The sequence below is a fragment of the Prosopis cineraria genome, unplaced genomic scaffold (genome assembly GCF_029017545.1).
Source record: "Prosopis cineraria cultivar Desert tree isolate PC_DT_omini unplaced genomic scaffold, ASM2901754v1 PC6, whole genome shotgun sequence".
Taxonomy (NCBI): Eukaryota; Viridiplantae; Streptophyta; class Magnoliopsida; order Fabales; family Fabaceae; genus Prosopis; species Prosopis cineraria.
The window spans coordinates 4,664,209-4,677,750 of record NW_026555337.1 but is presented as its reverse complement, the minus strand read 5'-3'; the positions used below and the strand labels follow the sequence as shown (position 1 = coordinate 4,677,750).

The window sequence follows — 13,542 nt, the reverse complement described above, 5'->3', positions numbered from 1 at the left end:
ATTAATCCCATGATTACCATGAAGCTTGTGATTAAATATTAGTTTAGTAAGAACAACCTTACAGCCTCCACCTTGCTCATGCGCAATTTGTGATCTCATTCATATATAGATCCAGATCCAGATCACATCTCTATCATTTCTGTTTGGAACAAAATCGAACAATGACAACAGAGCAACCCTCCATGGACGGCTTCGACGCGAGTATGAATAGAAGCGGACTGTGAGGGTTGAGCAACAAAAGCAAAGATGAATGTGTTTGTGTGAATTTTCTGGTTGGAATATAATCAATGACAAGCAAGGTTGAGCGATGAGCCACCCTCCACGTCTCCATCATTTTCTTCTAAGTTCTCTATCATCTTTTCAATTTTCTATTCTATAGGTTTCAACCACCATGGGTTCGATCACTTTCTACCACAGTGGGCTTCATCATTGATTTTGTGTTCATCACCGAATAGTTGAAAATCCATGGGCTTCAATTTTCTTCTCATAATTTTCGCTGTTTGATTTGAACCGAAGAGTTTTCCCCTTTCCAGGTCGAGCAACAATGATTGAAAGAGGATATAAGCATTTGGGTCTTTATTGCCGATTTTTGTTTGATCTTGTTATTTTTTTAATTTCATGATACACCAAGCATAATTTTAAAACTTATTCCCACTATCCATCCCATTACTTTGTAGCAAACAATGCCTAAGGTCTTCGTTGACAGCTTGATGCCAGGATTGGCCGTGAAAAAACACTTTACTAAATAAAAACAACAATATTCAAAGTTATATCAGGACCGAAAATAAATTCAAACGTCCCCCACAATGAAAATGGGGAGATCGATGGTTTTCTTCCCCCTCACATAACGAATGCCATCCTACAAGAGAGCCTCAAATCTGTCAGCTTATGCGCCAAAGATGACATTAATCTATAAATGAAGGGCATTCAACAGCTTCCAAGCCAAAAAAAACTGATAATCCACAAAGATAATGATAACAAACAAATATATAGGCTTATCTATTTTTACCATAAAATATATAGGCTAATCTTCATACACGGCTGAAGTAAATGAAGTAACTAGCTTGTTTCATACCAATGATTCCTTCAATCTCAGAATGTGCAGATTTTAATCCATTAAAGAATGACTACAGTCAGCTAAATTAAGTAATAGAATTGTCGGTTGATGTGTACAAGTGGCAATGTCCAGCAAAAACTAGCAGCAGTATACCCAAATATTAATGTTGAACCGTCCACCCTCTTTACAGGAGCGTTGCTCTTTCGATGGTGTTCTCCTTCAGTAATGCCATGCAGTGACACTTTGTGGCATGGTAGTAAGTATAGTTCAAATAGCAGCCTAACTGGAGGTCCTCATCAAAATGGCTATAAAACAGCCTAATAAAGCACCGGCAACAACCTGCACGCCACAAAAATTGCAATAAACCAGAATGCCAAGTATTAATCATATATTTAGACAGACAGGAATATAAAATTAACTTTATTGCTTCCCTCTATCACACATGAGGGGATTTGAATCTTCTGTACTGTCTCTCTTAAGCAAGGCCAAAAAATGACATAAATAATGGAAGTGTATACTGTGCAAAGTCCACTGTCTCTCTGACAAGCTTAAAATTTTAGAAAATCTAAATACTGCAATCTGAGAGCATACACTATCAAAGGTGATACGACACCATAAGAGATATAACTAAAGTAATATGGACTAGCTACACGTGTGATAAGTAGCATGTCCCATAAATCATGTTAGTAAATTAGGCCTTGAAAGGTTCAGCCAATGCCAAGAACATACAAGTTGTACGTCACACGTGAAATATGGTATTGCATTAGTTTTTGGAGAACCCTGATATTCTCATGGAGAAGTTACTCTAGAGAATCTACTGGTAAGCACACAAAAGAATACTTAATTTATTTTCCATATTACGTCCCTCACCCCTCCCTATTATCATCAAGATCAGTTCCTAACACATCAAAACTTGCAGGAAACATTGATAGAAAATATGGCAAATATTATTCTAGAAAGAAATAAATTGCCAAATTGCTTCTGCATTATTCAGTATTTTTGTAAGTTTCCCTCTAAAGAAGGAAATCTGAACTTACTTTATGCCTTCTACTTTTTACTTTATGTTTTATTTTGCAAGTTGATGAGCTTCCTTAAGGGAAAGGAAATCCTAGTCTATAAATAGACTAAGTTAGTACTTGTATTAGACACTATTTGGATGATGAATGAATACTAGAAATCTGATTGTTCTCTCTCCCTACATTCTTGGTCAATCTCTTGCTTTCCCACTGTTCTGTTCTTCCTTCAATTCCCTCTCCCTTTCTGTTCTCGCCCCTCATCTCTCACTCTCTGTTCTGTTGCATCTCCCCTTCCGATTCTGTTCCAATCAGTACGAGTGTGTGTGTGTGTGTGTGTTGCACCGAACATTCTCTTCAACTTATGGAATGTGTAAAATGACAATCACCAAACTCCAATTATCACTTCCCCATCGCCCACCATAAAACTCGCCAGATTAGTATTTCTTTTGACAAAGTACTCCTAAAAAACAAATAAACCAAAACTAAGTAGTTAGTTGGATTCAGGCTAATGTATAACCGATGACAGCTTCAAGTGGTGGGCAGACAAACGTAAATGATAATTTTTTAACAAGAAGAACCGAGAGATGCATTTCTCCTAACAAGAATCAATTATGTTAATTTAAGAATTTAAGGAAGAAATGTACAAATAGAAATTAGAAGACGAACTAATAAATTTTTACAGAAGCAAGAAACTGATTGCGATTTATAAAGGTATGGAAAATTTCATCATTCAATTAATGAATTCTGATTTTGGAAAAAAAAATGTATGATATAATGTTGAAGGGCCCATACACTCAGGTGATAATCCTCAAGCATTTAATCAGAACTGATTGTAAGCATTAAAACACAATAAACCTGGAGTGGAGTATGACCAAGTGAATCACGCAGTGGTCTGACAGTGGACAAAGGATGTTCTGGTGGTAGCTCACATACAATTTGATTCAACAACTGCCATGAACACAAACATTAAAATGACATAAATAGCATACAAAATATGCATTCATTATATAATGTGTGTTGGAAGGAGATGAGTAACAAATTCAGATATAAAACTAAAGCAAGTCAACAAAATTAATATTAAATAAAGAGCCTTACTTCTGCCTGCCGACCTGCATGAAGTCTAACTCCTGTTGCATCATACATTACCTATAAAATTTACAAAGAGATTAATCATCCCCACTTCACTGGAGGAAGCACATAGTAATCCAACCAGAAAGTATGGAAGCGAGATCATCAGAGACAAAGATACTTTCCCAGGGGTTAAATCACTCATCACTCATATATAAAAAGAGGGAATAATATAGATAAGGAAATGGATGATTTATTAGGCAATGGTTACTTGTTATTTTCATCAAAGCTATAAACATGGAGAAGGAAATAATCAGCATACTACTGTAGGTGTCAGTGTTTACTGCATAATAAAATATTTTTCATTATTAAAATAAAAGACCTAAACTTTCACAGCCTGCAAACGATGCATACAAGAAGCATAGTAAGTTAATATCAAACTCAGATACATTATATTCTTTATTACTTATCATACTATCATGAAGATCACTGATAGGGTCAGAAGAGAAAGAGGGAGAGGGAGAAGAGGTAGAAGGGAGAGAGGGAGAGAGAAATAACAATTCCATTCACAATGACCCATTACAACCTAGAGACTTATCTACAGAGAATATAACTACATACCCAAACTACCCTTTTATCCCTAATTATCCCATGCATCAATCATAAATACAGTAAGGCTTCACAAGCATCTCCTGATTTATCAGACAATTTGAGGTTCCAGAAAGAAATCCACTGCACACCAAATAATAGAGTATTCATTCATGGTGTAGTTATAATTTTCTCTATTTACTCCCAAGTCTTACAGAAGGTCATTGTTAAACTTAATTCTGCACAAAAGAACGACTTATGGCTTCTCCTTGACAACTATAACTGATGTTGACTGAATACATAAGAATCCGAAAAGAACTAAGTGAGTAAAGCTTATTCCAAATTGAAACGCAGAACTGCATGAATAACTAACATGAGGGTCACAAATGAAGGCAACAATGTAAGAAGTTAGAAAGTTAGGCTAATTAGAGAGAAGGGCAGTATATTTGATCATAAATGAAGTACATACCACACATGCCAAAACTACAGCAACTGCAAAAGCAGGTGACCCTGTTCCCTCTTGGAGACCTATAGCCGCTGCTAGAGCTGACACTGTAGCAGAATGTGATGAAGGCATTCCACCTGAATCAAGCATCCTTTTAGAATCCCATCTCCTTTCCTTATACCTGAGTATCTAGGAGAAAAATCTGGAAAACTTGAGCTCATCTTACTTAGGATTGTAGTAACAAATTGTTTCAAGCAAGAGCGTTATGTGCAGGTGCATTATTAGGTATCAAGAACCTCGCATTTTATCACACTTGTGAAGTCCAACTTAACATGTATACAAATACATGCATTAGTCATACAGAATGTGAAATTAAAGAGTTAGGTTCACATATAAAACAAGGAAGAGCTTAAATCATGAAACCAATCGATAACATTTTATCAAAACCCCAATAGTACCTGAAAAAGTTCTGACTACCACAAGTACCTAAATTCTCCGAAGAAGGAAACACAACAATTGATTCACATTTTAGATAACATTTAAGAAAGAAGAAGAAAAGCTGCATCTCAACAGTCTTCCACTAACAAGAAAATTGAGAGGTGTAAATTAGGTCTTAAGGTTTCCCTTTCTTGCTCTCTTTTCTTAATAAAAATATTACATAAATACGGCCAATGCAAACAGCAAATCGCATAAATTTTAGAAACTAATTTTAATGAACAATCCTTCCTGGAAGGAAAACGCAAAACTGCTTGAAGTAGTAATGTAAAAACTCTAAAAGCAAACCCTAAATTTGCCAGGAGATATTCCATTTCACTATTCCTTGGATCAATCGGAATTAGAAAGTGTAGAAGAAAATCTTCATTCTCACTGGACCAACAACAGACACTAAATTTCAAACCTCTGGACCTAATATAAATGATCAACAGCAGCAGCATGCTTCGAATACAAAGCTATAGACCTAAAACTGCCGCATTCTATGACGATCCTCCCCGTCAAAGTTAAAGGGAACTCAAGGAATTACGAACCCCGCTCCACATCAAGGCTTCTGTGTATTAGATGAGAGTCATGAGACAATAAACAATTTTCGGTGGCAGCAGGAAAGATACTGAGCTACAAATCAGCAAAAGGAAAGCTGAGTGCGGTAAAGATCAAAAACCAAATCAACCGGTCAGCAGAACAATGGAACAAATCAAACATCACTAAAATGAAAGCATACCCAAAAAAGTAAGATCGACATAAACCGTGAAAAATAAAAAGAAAGGAGGAGGGGCATAAGCACGGACCAGGTGGTGAAGATCTTCAGAAACTGGGCGAGCGCAAACGAAAGAAACGCCGAGAGAAGGGGGAAATTGGACGGAAGCAGAGATGTAGGAGTTGCGGCAGATGGCGTCGATTGGGTGGCCGCATTAATATCAGCCATTGTCATCACTTCGTCCATGGAACCAAGGAATAACTGCGAGAAACACCAATTCGTTAACAAAATCGCAAGCTCCTTCTTCTCTATCTGGCAATGGATTATGGGGCGGGAAAGAGAAGATCGGAGTTCGATAAGCGGATAGGATGTGGGTCAGCAAGTGAACGTAGATAGTGAACGTAGATTGGCCGGCGAATTACATATTGCGCGATCCAGAAGGAGGAAGTAGCCCATCGATCTCGATGTTTCGCCTACGGCTGAGATCTGCGATCAGCACAGTGAAGCATAAAACTACAATAATTCCGAGTCGAATCGAGGACGAAAAAGAAAAACATTTCGTGAATTACAAGTTGAGACAAAATGTAGCAGTCCAGCCAGGTGACAGGATGATTTTGAAAGAATTTCGTTATTTCAATATGCAAGATAATTTTTAAAAAATAAAATTGTATTAATAATATATTTTTAATCTTACCCATAAATGGAGAGAGAGTTAAACTGATATTATAATATAATAATTAAGTGTGTTTGATTTTTAATTTGTCAAAAGTTCATTTAATATGAAATGATTGTGAATTTAGAAACACTACGTGAAGTGAAATGGAAAATTATATTTTGAACATTTTCACATTTGACTAAATCATATATTTAAGCATAAGTATTTGTGAAATTCTATAGTTTTTGTGGAAATGATCATCTTACTAGAAATTCTATGTTATGGTTATGTATAGATTTATTGAGTATATGTTTGACATGATCATTATGAGAGAATGAGAATTCACCCTAATATGGTGCTAAAGACGTTGTTTGGAAATTCATATGGTACATTGGTACCATGGAGGCTCCGGTGCACAGTTTTATATTTGTTTGGAAGTCTCAGTACTATGTGAGATAGATTAGGCATTGACACCCTTAGTATTCATGGACAAGAGAAATCAATGATATGTAGTGGTCGAAGGCACTCTTAGTTAGGACTGCCTCCCACGATTAGTGAGCTTGGGCTAATTCAGTCACATAAATTTGGTTATATTGAGTTGTCACTCCACAGATTCAGTTGAAAGATATAAGGGGGGTATAAAGTGGTATATTGATTATGCATATCATTTTATGATCGTACGTGAGTGTGTGTGTGTAACTTGTTATGTGTTTTATATGTCACTTCACATACTCAATATTTATTCTCACACCCGAATAATTTGATTAGATTATGTGATTACTGAGTCCTCGACTCACCCTGTGATTACGTATTTCATGTGAAAGCTCCAATAAGGGCAAAAAGGAAGGATGGTGTTGCTTATTATCGAGGGAATCTGTGTTTGTATAGTCCTTTCTCTTTCTTTTGATTTTGTAACGAATTAATTGTTACTATTATGCCGACTTAGGATCATAAAGCCATTTTGTTGTTACTTATATGAATTTTGTTGTAAATTTAGGGTATCTTAACCTAAAATGTTGTAATGGTGGTGTAATGGTTGTGAGAGATTGAGATAGTAGTGCAAGTGCTATTTTCATGTTGATTTGTATGTTTGAATGGCCAGAAGAATAATTATTGTAAATTGTTGTTATTCTTTGGAATTATGTTGAATTTGGGAGTTTGATTGCCAAATCTTATGTAGAATGTTATTGTTGTGATTTAATTGTGCAAACAGGTTATTTGTGGTCTAATTGAGTTAGTTCAAGTGGTTTTATGGTTATTGACACTAGGTATGTGGGTTTGGATACTTTGTCTGTTGTTTCTATAAAGAAAAGGTATTATTTTGTGTTGAGGTATCCAACTTTCAATTGGATTAATATTTGATTTTGAGATTGGTGTCAATGGCTAGGTAGCTCAAAGAACTACATGTAGACACTTGAATCGAATATCGGATGGTGAAATGACAAGCTTCAAAAGTTGGCCTGGAATGCTGTTATGACAGCAGGCATATGCCCCAGTGCAATGCACAGAGAGGGACATAGTCCTTCTGTGCCATCCACCGCAGTAGGCAAGGCCTACAACACGGTGGACAGTGTAAATTTTGGGATTTCACATATTGGTATGTTATTGTTTTTAAAAGTTTCTTTTGGTTTCCATACTTCCGTTATCAAGGAAGCTTTATAGTATGAATACTAAAATTTTTAAGCCTTCGAAATCTTTCCTTTATCTACACCTAAGCTAGAGTCTGTAAAATATTGACAGAGAGAGGTGAGTTCAACCACTTAAGATTAAGGTACGTCTATGCTGTACAATTGCATATTAATTGATAAAAAAATATAAATAGGAGTTGAATACTAAAAAATATGATTACATAAAGCGAATTTTAATTTTACAAATTAATTTTTTATCATTTTTCACAAGTCAAATTATAAGGTACATTGCCACAACATTAACAAACATGTGACAATAATCTAATCCACAATCTTAATGCACATTGCCATAACACAGACAACCATGTGACAGTGGCATAATTATTACACAACTTATTATAAACTTATCAACCACATGACACGTTGAATACACATATGCATGATTAATTCCTTCTCATACTCCCCTTATTTTCTTTGATTGAAATCGTAGGCTATTTTATCAATCAGGGCTCTATCTATGTGACTAGACTATTTAAGCTCATTAATTGTGAGGAGTAACCCAACCAAAGATCAATGTACTCACTCTCAGACCACTGCTTCCTCCATTCTTAAATCATTAGGGTGTCGTATACCTTAAGCTAATCTCACTAGGTTATAGTCCCTTGACAAAGCATGAGATAATCCCTCGACAAATAGTAGGACAAGCCCAACCTTCGTGCGTCGGAAAGTGGCCATAAAATACCATATGGATTTATCTACTCCTCTCCTTGAGCGAACTCCAGCTAACAATCATGTAATGTCTCTCACTCACACAAACATTCACACATGCTTATAATTCACTATTACAAGCTTATATTCTCAATCATATAATTAGTCTCAACACGTGAGCAAGACAATGATTTTCATTTATCACTTATAATTTTTATTTTCAATCTCAATCACGTTTACATTCTTTCCACTAGACTCAACCATTATATCTCAAATAATCACTATCATCACATCAATTGCCAATTTCTCATTCCAATATATAATCACGATTTGAAATCGTTTCAAAATCAACTTCATATTTAAGATCAAATCAAAGTTAATAAAACCTTATGCAATTTTAGCATATATTAACAATCACAATATTCATTTATTCAAGTCTATTCTTCTGTTTTCAAAAACAAAATCAATTAACAAATAATTGCACAAAATAGATTTCCCTAGTTATCTTAAAACCTTTGAGAGTTTAAAGGTTCGATCTATAATAACTTGCTTCCAAGCTTTCTCTTCAAACCCAATATGGTGTAAGGACGATTAATCTATAGTTAATTATGTCTAAACTCATCAACGTTATTATATACACATTTCAAGCTCTCATTTTTCATTTACAAAATACTCAAAGCCCTTATTTCTCACATTTAGGCTCACCCATTAAGTATATTAACTTCTATCCATTCCCAACTAACCAATATTGAAACCACATTGAGTCATTAACGCCTCAACAACACTCATAACTCGAATTTATTGCCCTGTTTTCAGACATTAATGAAGCTCACCTACAAAATACATGTAAAACCCTTAATAAAATCCTCAATCACTAGTTTAAATATTTCAAATAACTCCTATTAACTCCATTTGAGTCATAGATCAAAAATCATCTCCTACTTGCAAACCATAACTAAAAACTTAAGAAAATAGATTAAGGAGGGAGAAGAAGAGGTTAGAAGACTTATTCTTAGGGTTTGTTAGCTTCAAAATGCCTCCAACCTTTTTAAAATTGAAGCCCTAGTAGAGTTCTCTTTGTTTTTCTTACGGTTCCTCCTCTAATTTTTACAAATCAATGCTCTCCTCTTTTTTTTGTAGAATTTTAGCTGTGCGCTATGGTGTGCAGCACAAAATGCCCTAACCACAATGCTTTGTGACCATGCACCATAGCAGATGGCACAAAGGGGCTTTCCCTCTCTTTCTCAACATACTGCACCGGGAAAGATCATGTACATGCTGTAGTGCATGGTACAAAACCACACACCTCCATTTTCTCTTTCTTTTAGGCCTACTTAGCCCGTACTCGTTCTCAAACCCACTTCCTAACATCATTACCAAGCCCGAGTGGTCCCTTAATCATCTTTAACCATTCTCTACATCAAATTTAGTTAATTAAACTTGATTGCTTCGTTAATAAACTAAGAATTAAATTTAGGACGTTATAGAGCTACCCACCAACTCAAGCTTTGGAGTACTATACTCTACACATAAAGCCATAAAACAGCATTAATGACTAATAGTTACTAAGGTTAATTGTGATTAAGGCCTAGTCAACCACTAAGAGTAACTAAGTCTATCTAACCTAAAACTAACATCCATTATTTTATTTAACCTTCATTAAGTCTAATAGTTACTGCCAATACCTCCTATTAGCTTAAACTTAATTATCTAACATTAGGTTAAATCATCAACCTCTCATTAAGGACATTTAAAGTTGCTATTAGACAGAACTAAGGTGTAAGAGCATTAAGCAATGTTAATAAACCTTATTTAAGTCCTAAGAGTGGCTCTAAAACCATTATTAATTTCAACCTCAACTACCCAATGTTATAAATCGAAAAAAAACAAAGGGGAAAGAGGTAGAAAAAGTAGAGGGAGCTTACCCAAGGCAATAGGAGCCCCAAAATACCTTAAGGTCATCCCTAAACTTGAAACCCTAGCAAAGTAACCTTAAAATGGTCATATAAGCACTCAAACTCAAACTCTTATGTGTTTTTCAAATTGTAGAATTAGATTTAAAATCTTAACAAGCTCATCATGACAAGAAGCATTGTTCCCTGTAACAAATAACACAAAATGGGTAATTTTACTAAAAACCAAAAATTTAGGCCAAATTCGATCTAACAGCTCCTAAAGCCCTATTTTTAACCTTCTTAAGGGCCCAATAGGCCTAAAAGGCCAATCTAACTCAATTATTAACCCCTAATTAAGCTAATTAATTAATTAAACCTTCTAATTAATTTAATTCTTAAATAAATTTTGAGATGTTGTATTTATGACCTAAATAGAGTCTAAAGACATTGTTTACTACTTTTACACTTTGGCTTTAAGTGTTGGCAACATTACATGATGTTGATGAGGGGTTTAAAGTTAATCCTGATCTTAAATAAGTGAATTTAAGTTAATGAGAGTTGATAATAGTGATTAATAAGCTTAATGGGAGTTAAATAAACTGATAGGAGTTAGTTTTAGGGTTAGATATGCTTAATTATGCTTAGTAATGGATTATGCCTTAATTACAATTAAAGGTTAACTAATGTCATTAATACCATTTTTTGAATTTGATTGTAAATTGATAGTGCTTGAAGCTTATGTGTGGAGTAGCTCCCTTGAAAAATCTAAATTTAACTCTTAAAGTGGTAACTCAAGAGTAGAGGTAACCAAAAACCTTATTATTACATATAATTGTGTCTGTAATTGTGATTGAATTACTATGTGACTAGTGACATGAAAAGTGTAGCGAGAATTTGCTATGGATTGTGAACTTGAGATTGTTGTTAAATGTAAAGTATGCCTAATAGTGATACTTATTTGATAATTATGTTGGTAGAGATATTATGTGATTAAGAGATATGAGTTGTTAGCCTAAATTGGCTACGAGTCATTAATGATGTTATGTAATAGAATGCATACCTAGATTGGTTATGATTTATTGATGATGTTATATGATACAATGTATGCCTGGATTGACTACAAATCATTGATGATGTTTATATGATGGATTGTATTTTGAAACTAGATTTGTCGTTAATGTGATCATTAGGCGTGGTAGTAATTAAGTGGTTGCTTGAGTTATGGTAGTTTGCAAGTTATGTTGTTTAAGTGTATGCTAGCTATTGTGATATGCATGAGTAGATTTGTATAAGTTAAATTGAATTGGTAAGAGCATAAGAGTGGGAATTCATCTTAAAGAAGTACAAGGCTAGGATGGTAAAATCCACATGGTGTAGCCTCTACTTAGTTTGCATATGGTGGTTGGCATATTTCATTATTGATGTGCTTAATATTGTCAATTACCTACAGGTATATGGCAATGATCGGGCACGATGTTTAGTACCACTGATCCTAGATTAGACGATATGGGTTAGGCATTTATAACATCTCAAAATTTGAAGAAGGGGAACCTATAATCTAAAAGTAAGGGTGTAAGCTTTTAGTTAAGTGAACTCTTGCAATTGCGGAGCAGAGCTAGTCCAGTCACACGGGTTAGTTCAATAAGAGTTATTAACTCATGCGTTCTATTAGATGATATATGGTGGTTGCATTAATAATAAAGCATTGATATATAAGTGAATATGATTTATATGATGAATTGAATTATATGTTATGATTTTATCACAAGTGCCACACTTTAATATACTTTCATTAAGTTTTTTAGTTAATAACATTGTTTAATCTCACTCCTATTACTTAATGTTTTTCTTAAAGATGATGAGATGGAAGGCAAAAGGGAAGCCTTTAAGGTGAAGCACTAGAGTGTAACATCGTACTCTCTAGTTGCTTTTATGTGTAATGAAGTATATTACATTTTTTGCTAACATTGGGGTTTCATACATATATGGTATATGTGAAATATAGATCATTTACACCTGTGCCCTACTTGTGGACTTGGGCATTTTTGTTGGTAACCTATGTTTTGAGAAAAGGCTCAATATGCAAATGCATTTGATATCTATGATTGAGTATTGACTATACTTTTATATGTTTAAAGATACATTTAACATGCATGATTAATTAGGTGTTTTTAGAGTCAATTGCTCGCATGTTGTAATCTTATCTAAAAGAGGTGCTTTGCTGTAGTGGATTAGTGTTTGGCCATGACAAGTAGGCTAATTTGGAGTTGGCCTTGGCAAGTGATGGCTTAGCCATGATGGATGTCTAAGCACATGCTGGTCGTGGTGAAGGTGTTCACTAGTTACAATAGACATACCTTTGTGGCATAAGCCGTGGCAAATGGACTTCCAACTAGGATGGACATACACAGTTTGGCTTAAAATGTCTGTTTTACCCCTTATGGGTATTTCTTAATGTTGTCTTTGATTTTCATGTTTTAACATGTTTTCCTATACTTTGATTTTTATTGAATTATATTATTTTATATCAAATGATTTTTAGGATATCAACTTCTTGATCATCTATTATAAATAACATACTTTGCTTTAGGCCATAATTGATTCTTATTGAGTGAGGAAGGTCTGGGTTAATTGTAATTAATCGAAGTTAATAACGAATATCATTACAAAGTTAACATTAGGTTCTCAAGTTTCGAGAGTTGGTGCTTATGAGTGCATTATTAATTGTCATGAGTATTGATCATATAGACATTGGCAAAATATATTCATTACATGTGTTTTTCTTTTAATTCCTTCTATCATTCGTACTTACCCTCCTAAGGTAGGCTACATCCTTATGAGGGGAGAAGGGATAAAGTTAGCATGTTTCTAGTATGTTTGTCTTTGTGGCAAGGAAAATTTGAGACAAATAATTTAAAGGAAAGTGGTTGATTGAGAAAATACAAATTGTACCTTCTAATTAGACTGTACTAAATAGATATGAGAGATATCCATCTATTGATTAAATACTTAATTACTTATCTCATAGTTCTTCTTTAAAGGAAGGGGTTTAAATGCATATTGTGGCAAGAGAATAAAAGTTAAGTGAAAAGAAAAATGTGAGGATGGATAAATTAGTAATAGATGAAAGGGTTGAAATTGTAATGTGACTAATGTTAAGTTTAGATTGGTTGGGACTGGATTTGAGGGAATGATTACTAGTAGGTACATTATTTAATCGTGGAAAATTTTATTTCTATGTGCTATATATATATATATATATATCTTTGGGAAGTCTTATGGGGAGTGAG

At 34.4% G+C, this 13,542-nt stretch overlaps 1 protein-coding gene across 2 annotated transcripts; it reads right to left on the bottom strand.

The window, feature by feature from the left end:
* Window positions 1-969: 969 nt before the first annotated feature.
* On the bottom strand, window positions 970-5,930 carry LOC129313566 (uncharacterized). Of its 2 annotated transcripts, none has more exons than XM_054956796.1 (5): window positions 5,458-5,930; window positions 4,199-4,355; window positions 3,169-3,219; window positions 2,946-3,021; window positions 970-1,396 (listed from the first exon to the last, which is right to left on the bottom strand). In XM_054956796.1, exons 1-5 carry the CDS (start codon window positions 5,610-5,612, stop codon window positions 1,242-1,244), a joined length of 594 nt encoding a protein of 197 aa, XP_054812771.1. In that variant the 5' UTR covers window positions 5,613-5,930; the 3' UTR covers window positions 970-1,241. The 2 variants fall into 2 exon arrangements, with proteins under 2 accessions (XP_054812771.1, XP_054812772.1); XM_054956797.1 differs by having other exon boundaries at window positions 2,929-3,021; window positions 5,458-5,914.
* Between the last annotated feature and the right edge of the window lie 7,612 nt (window positions 5,931-13,542).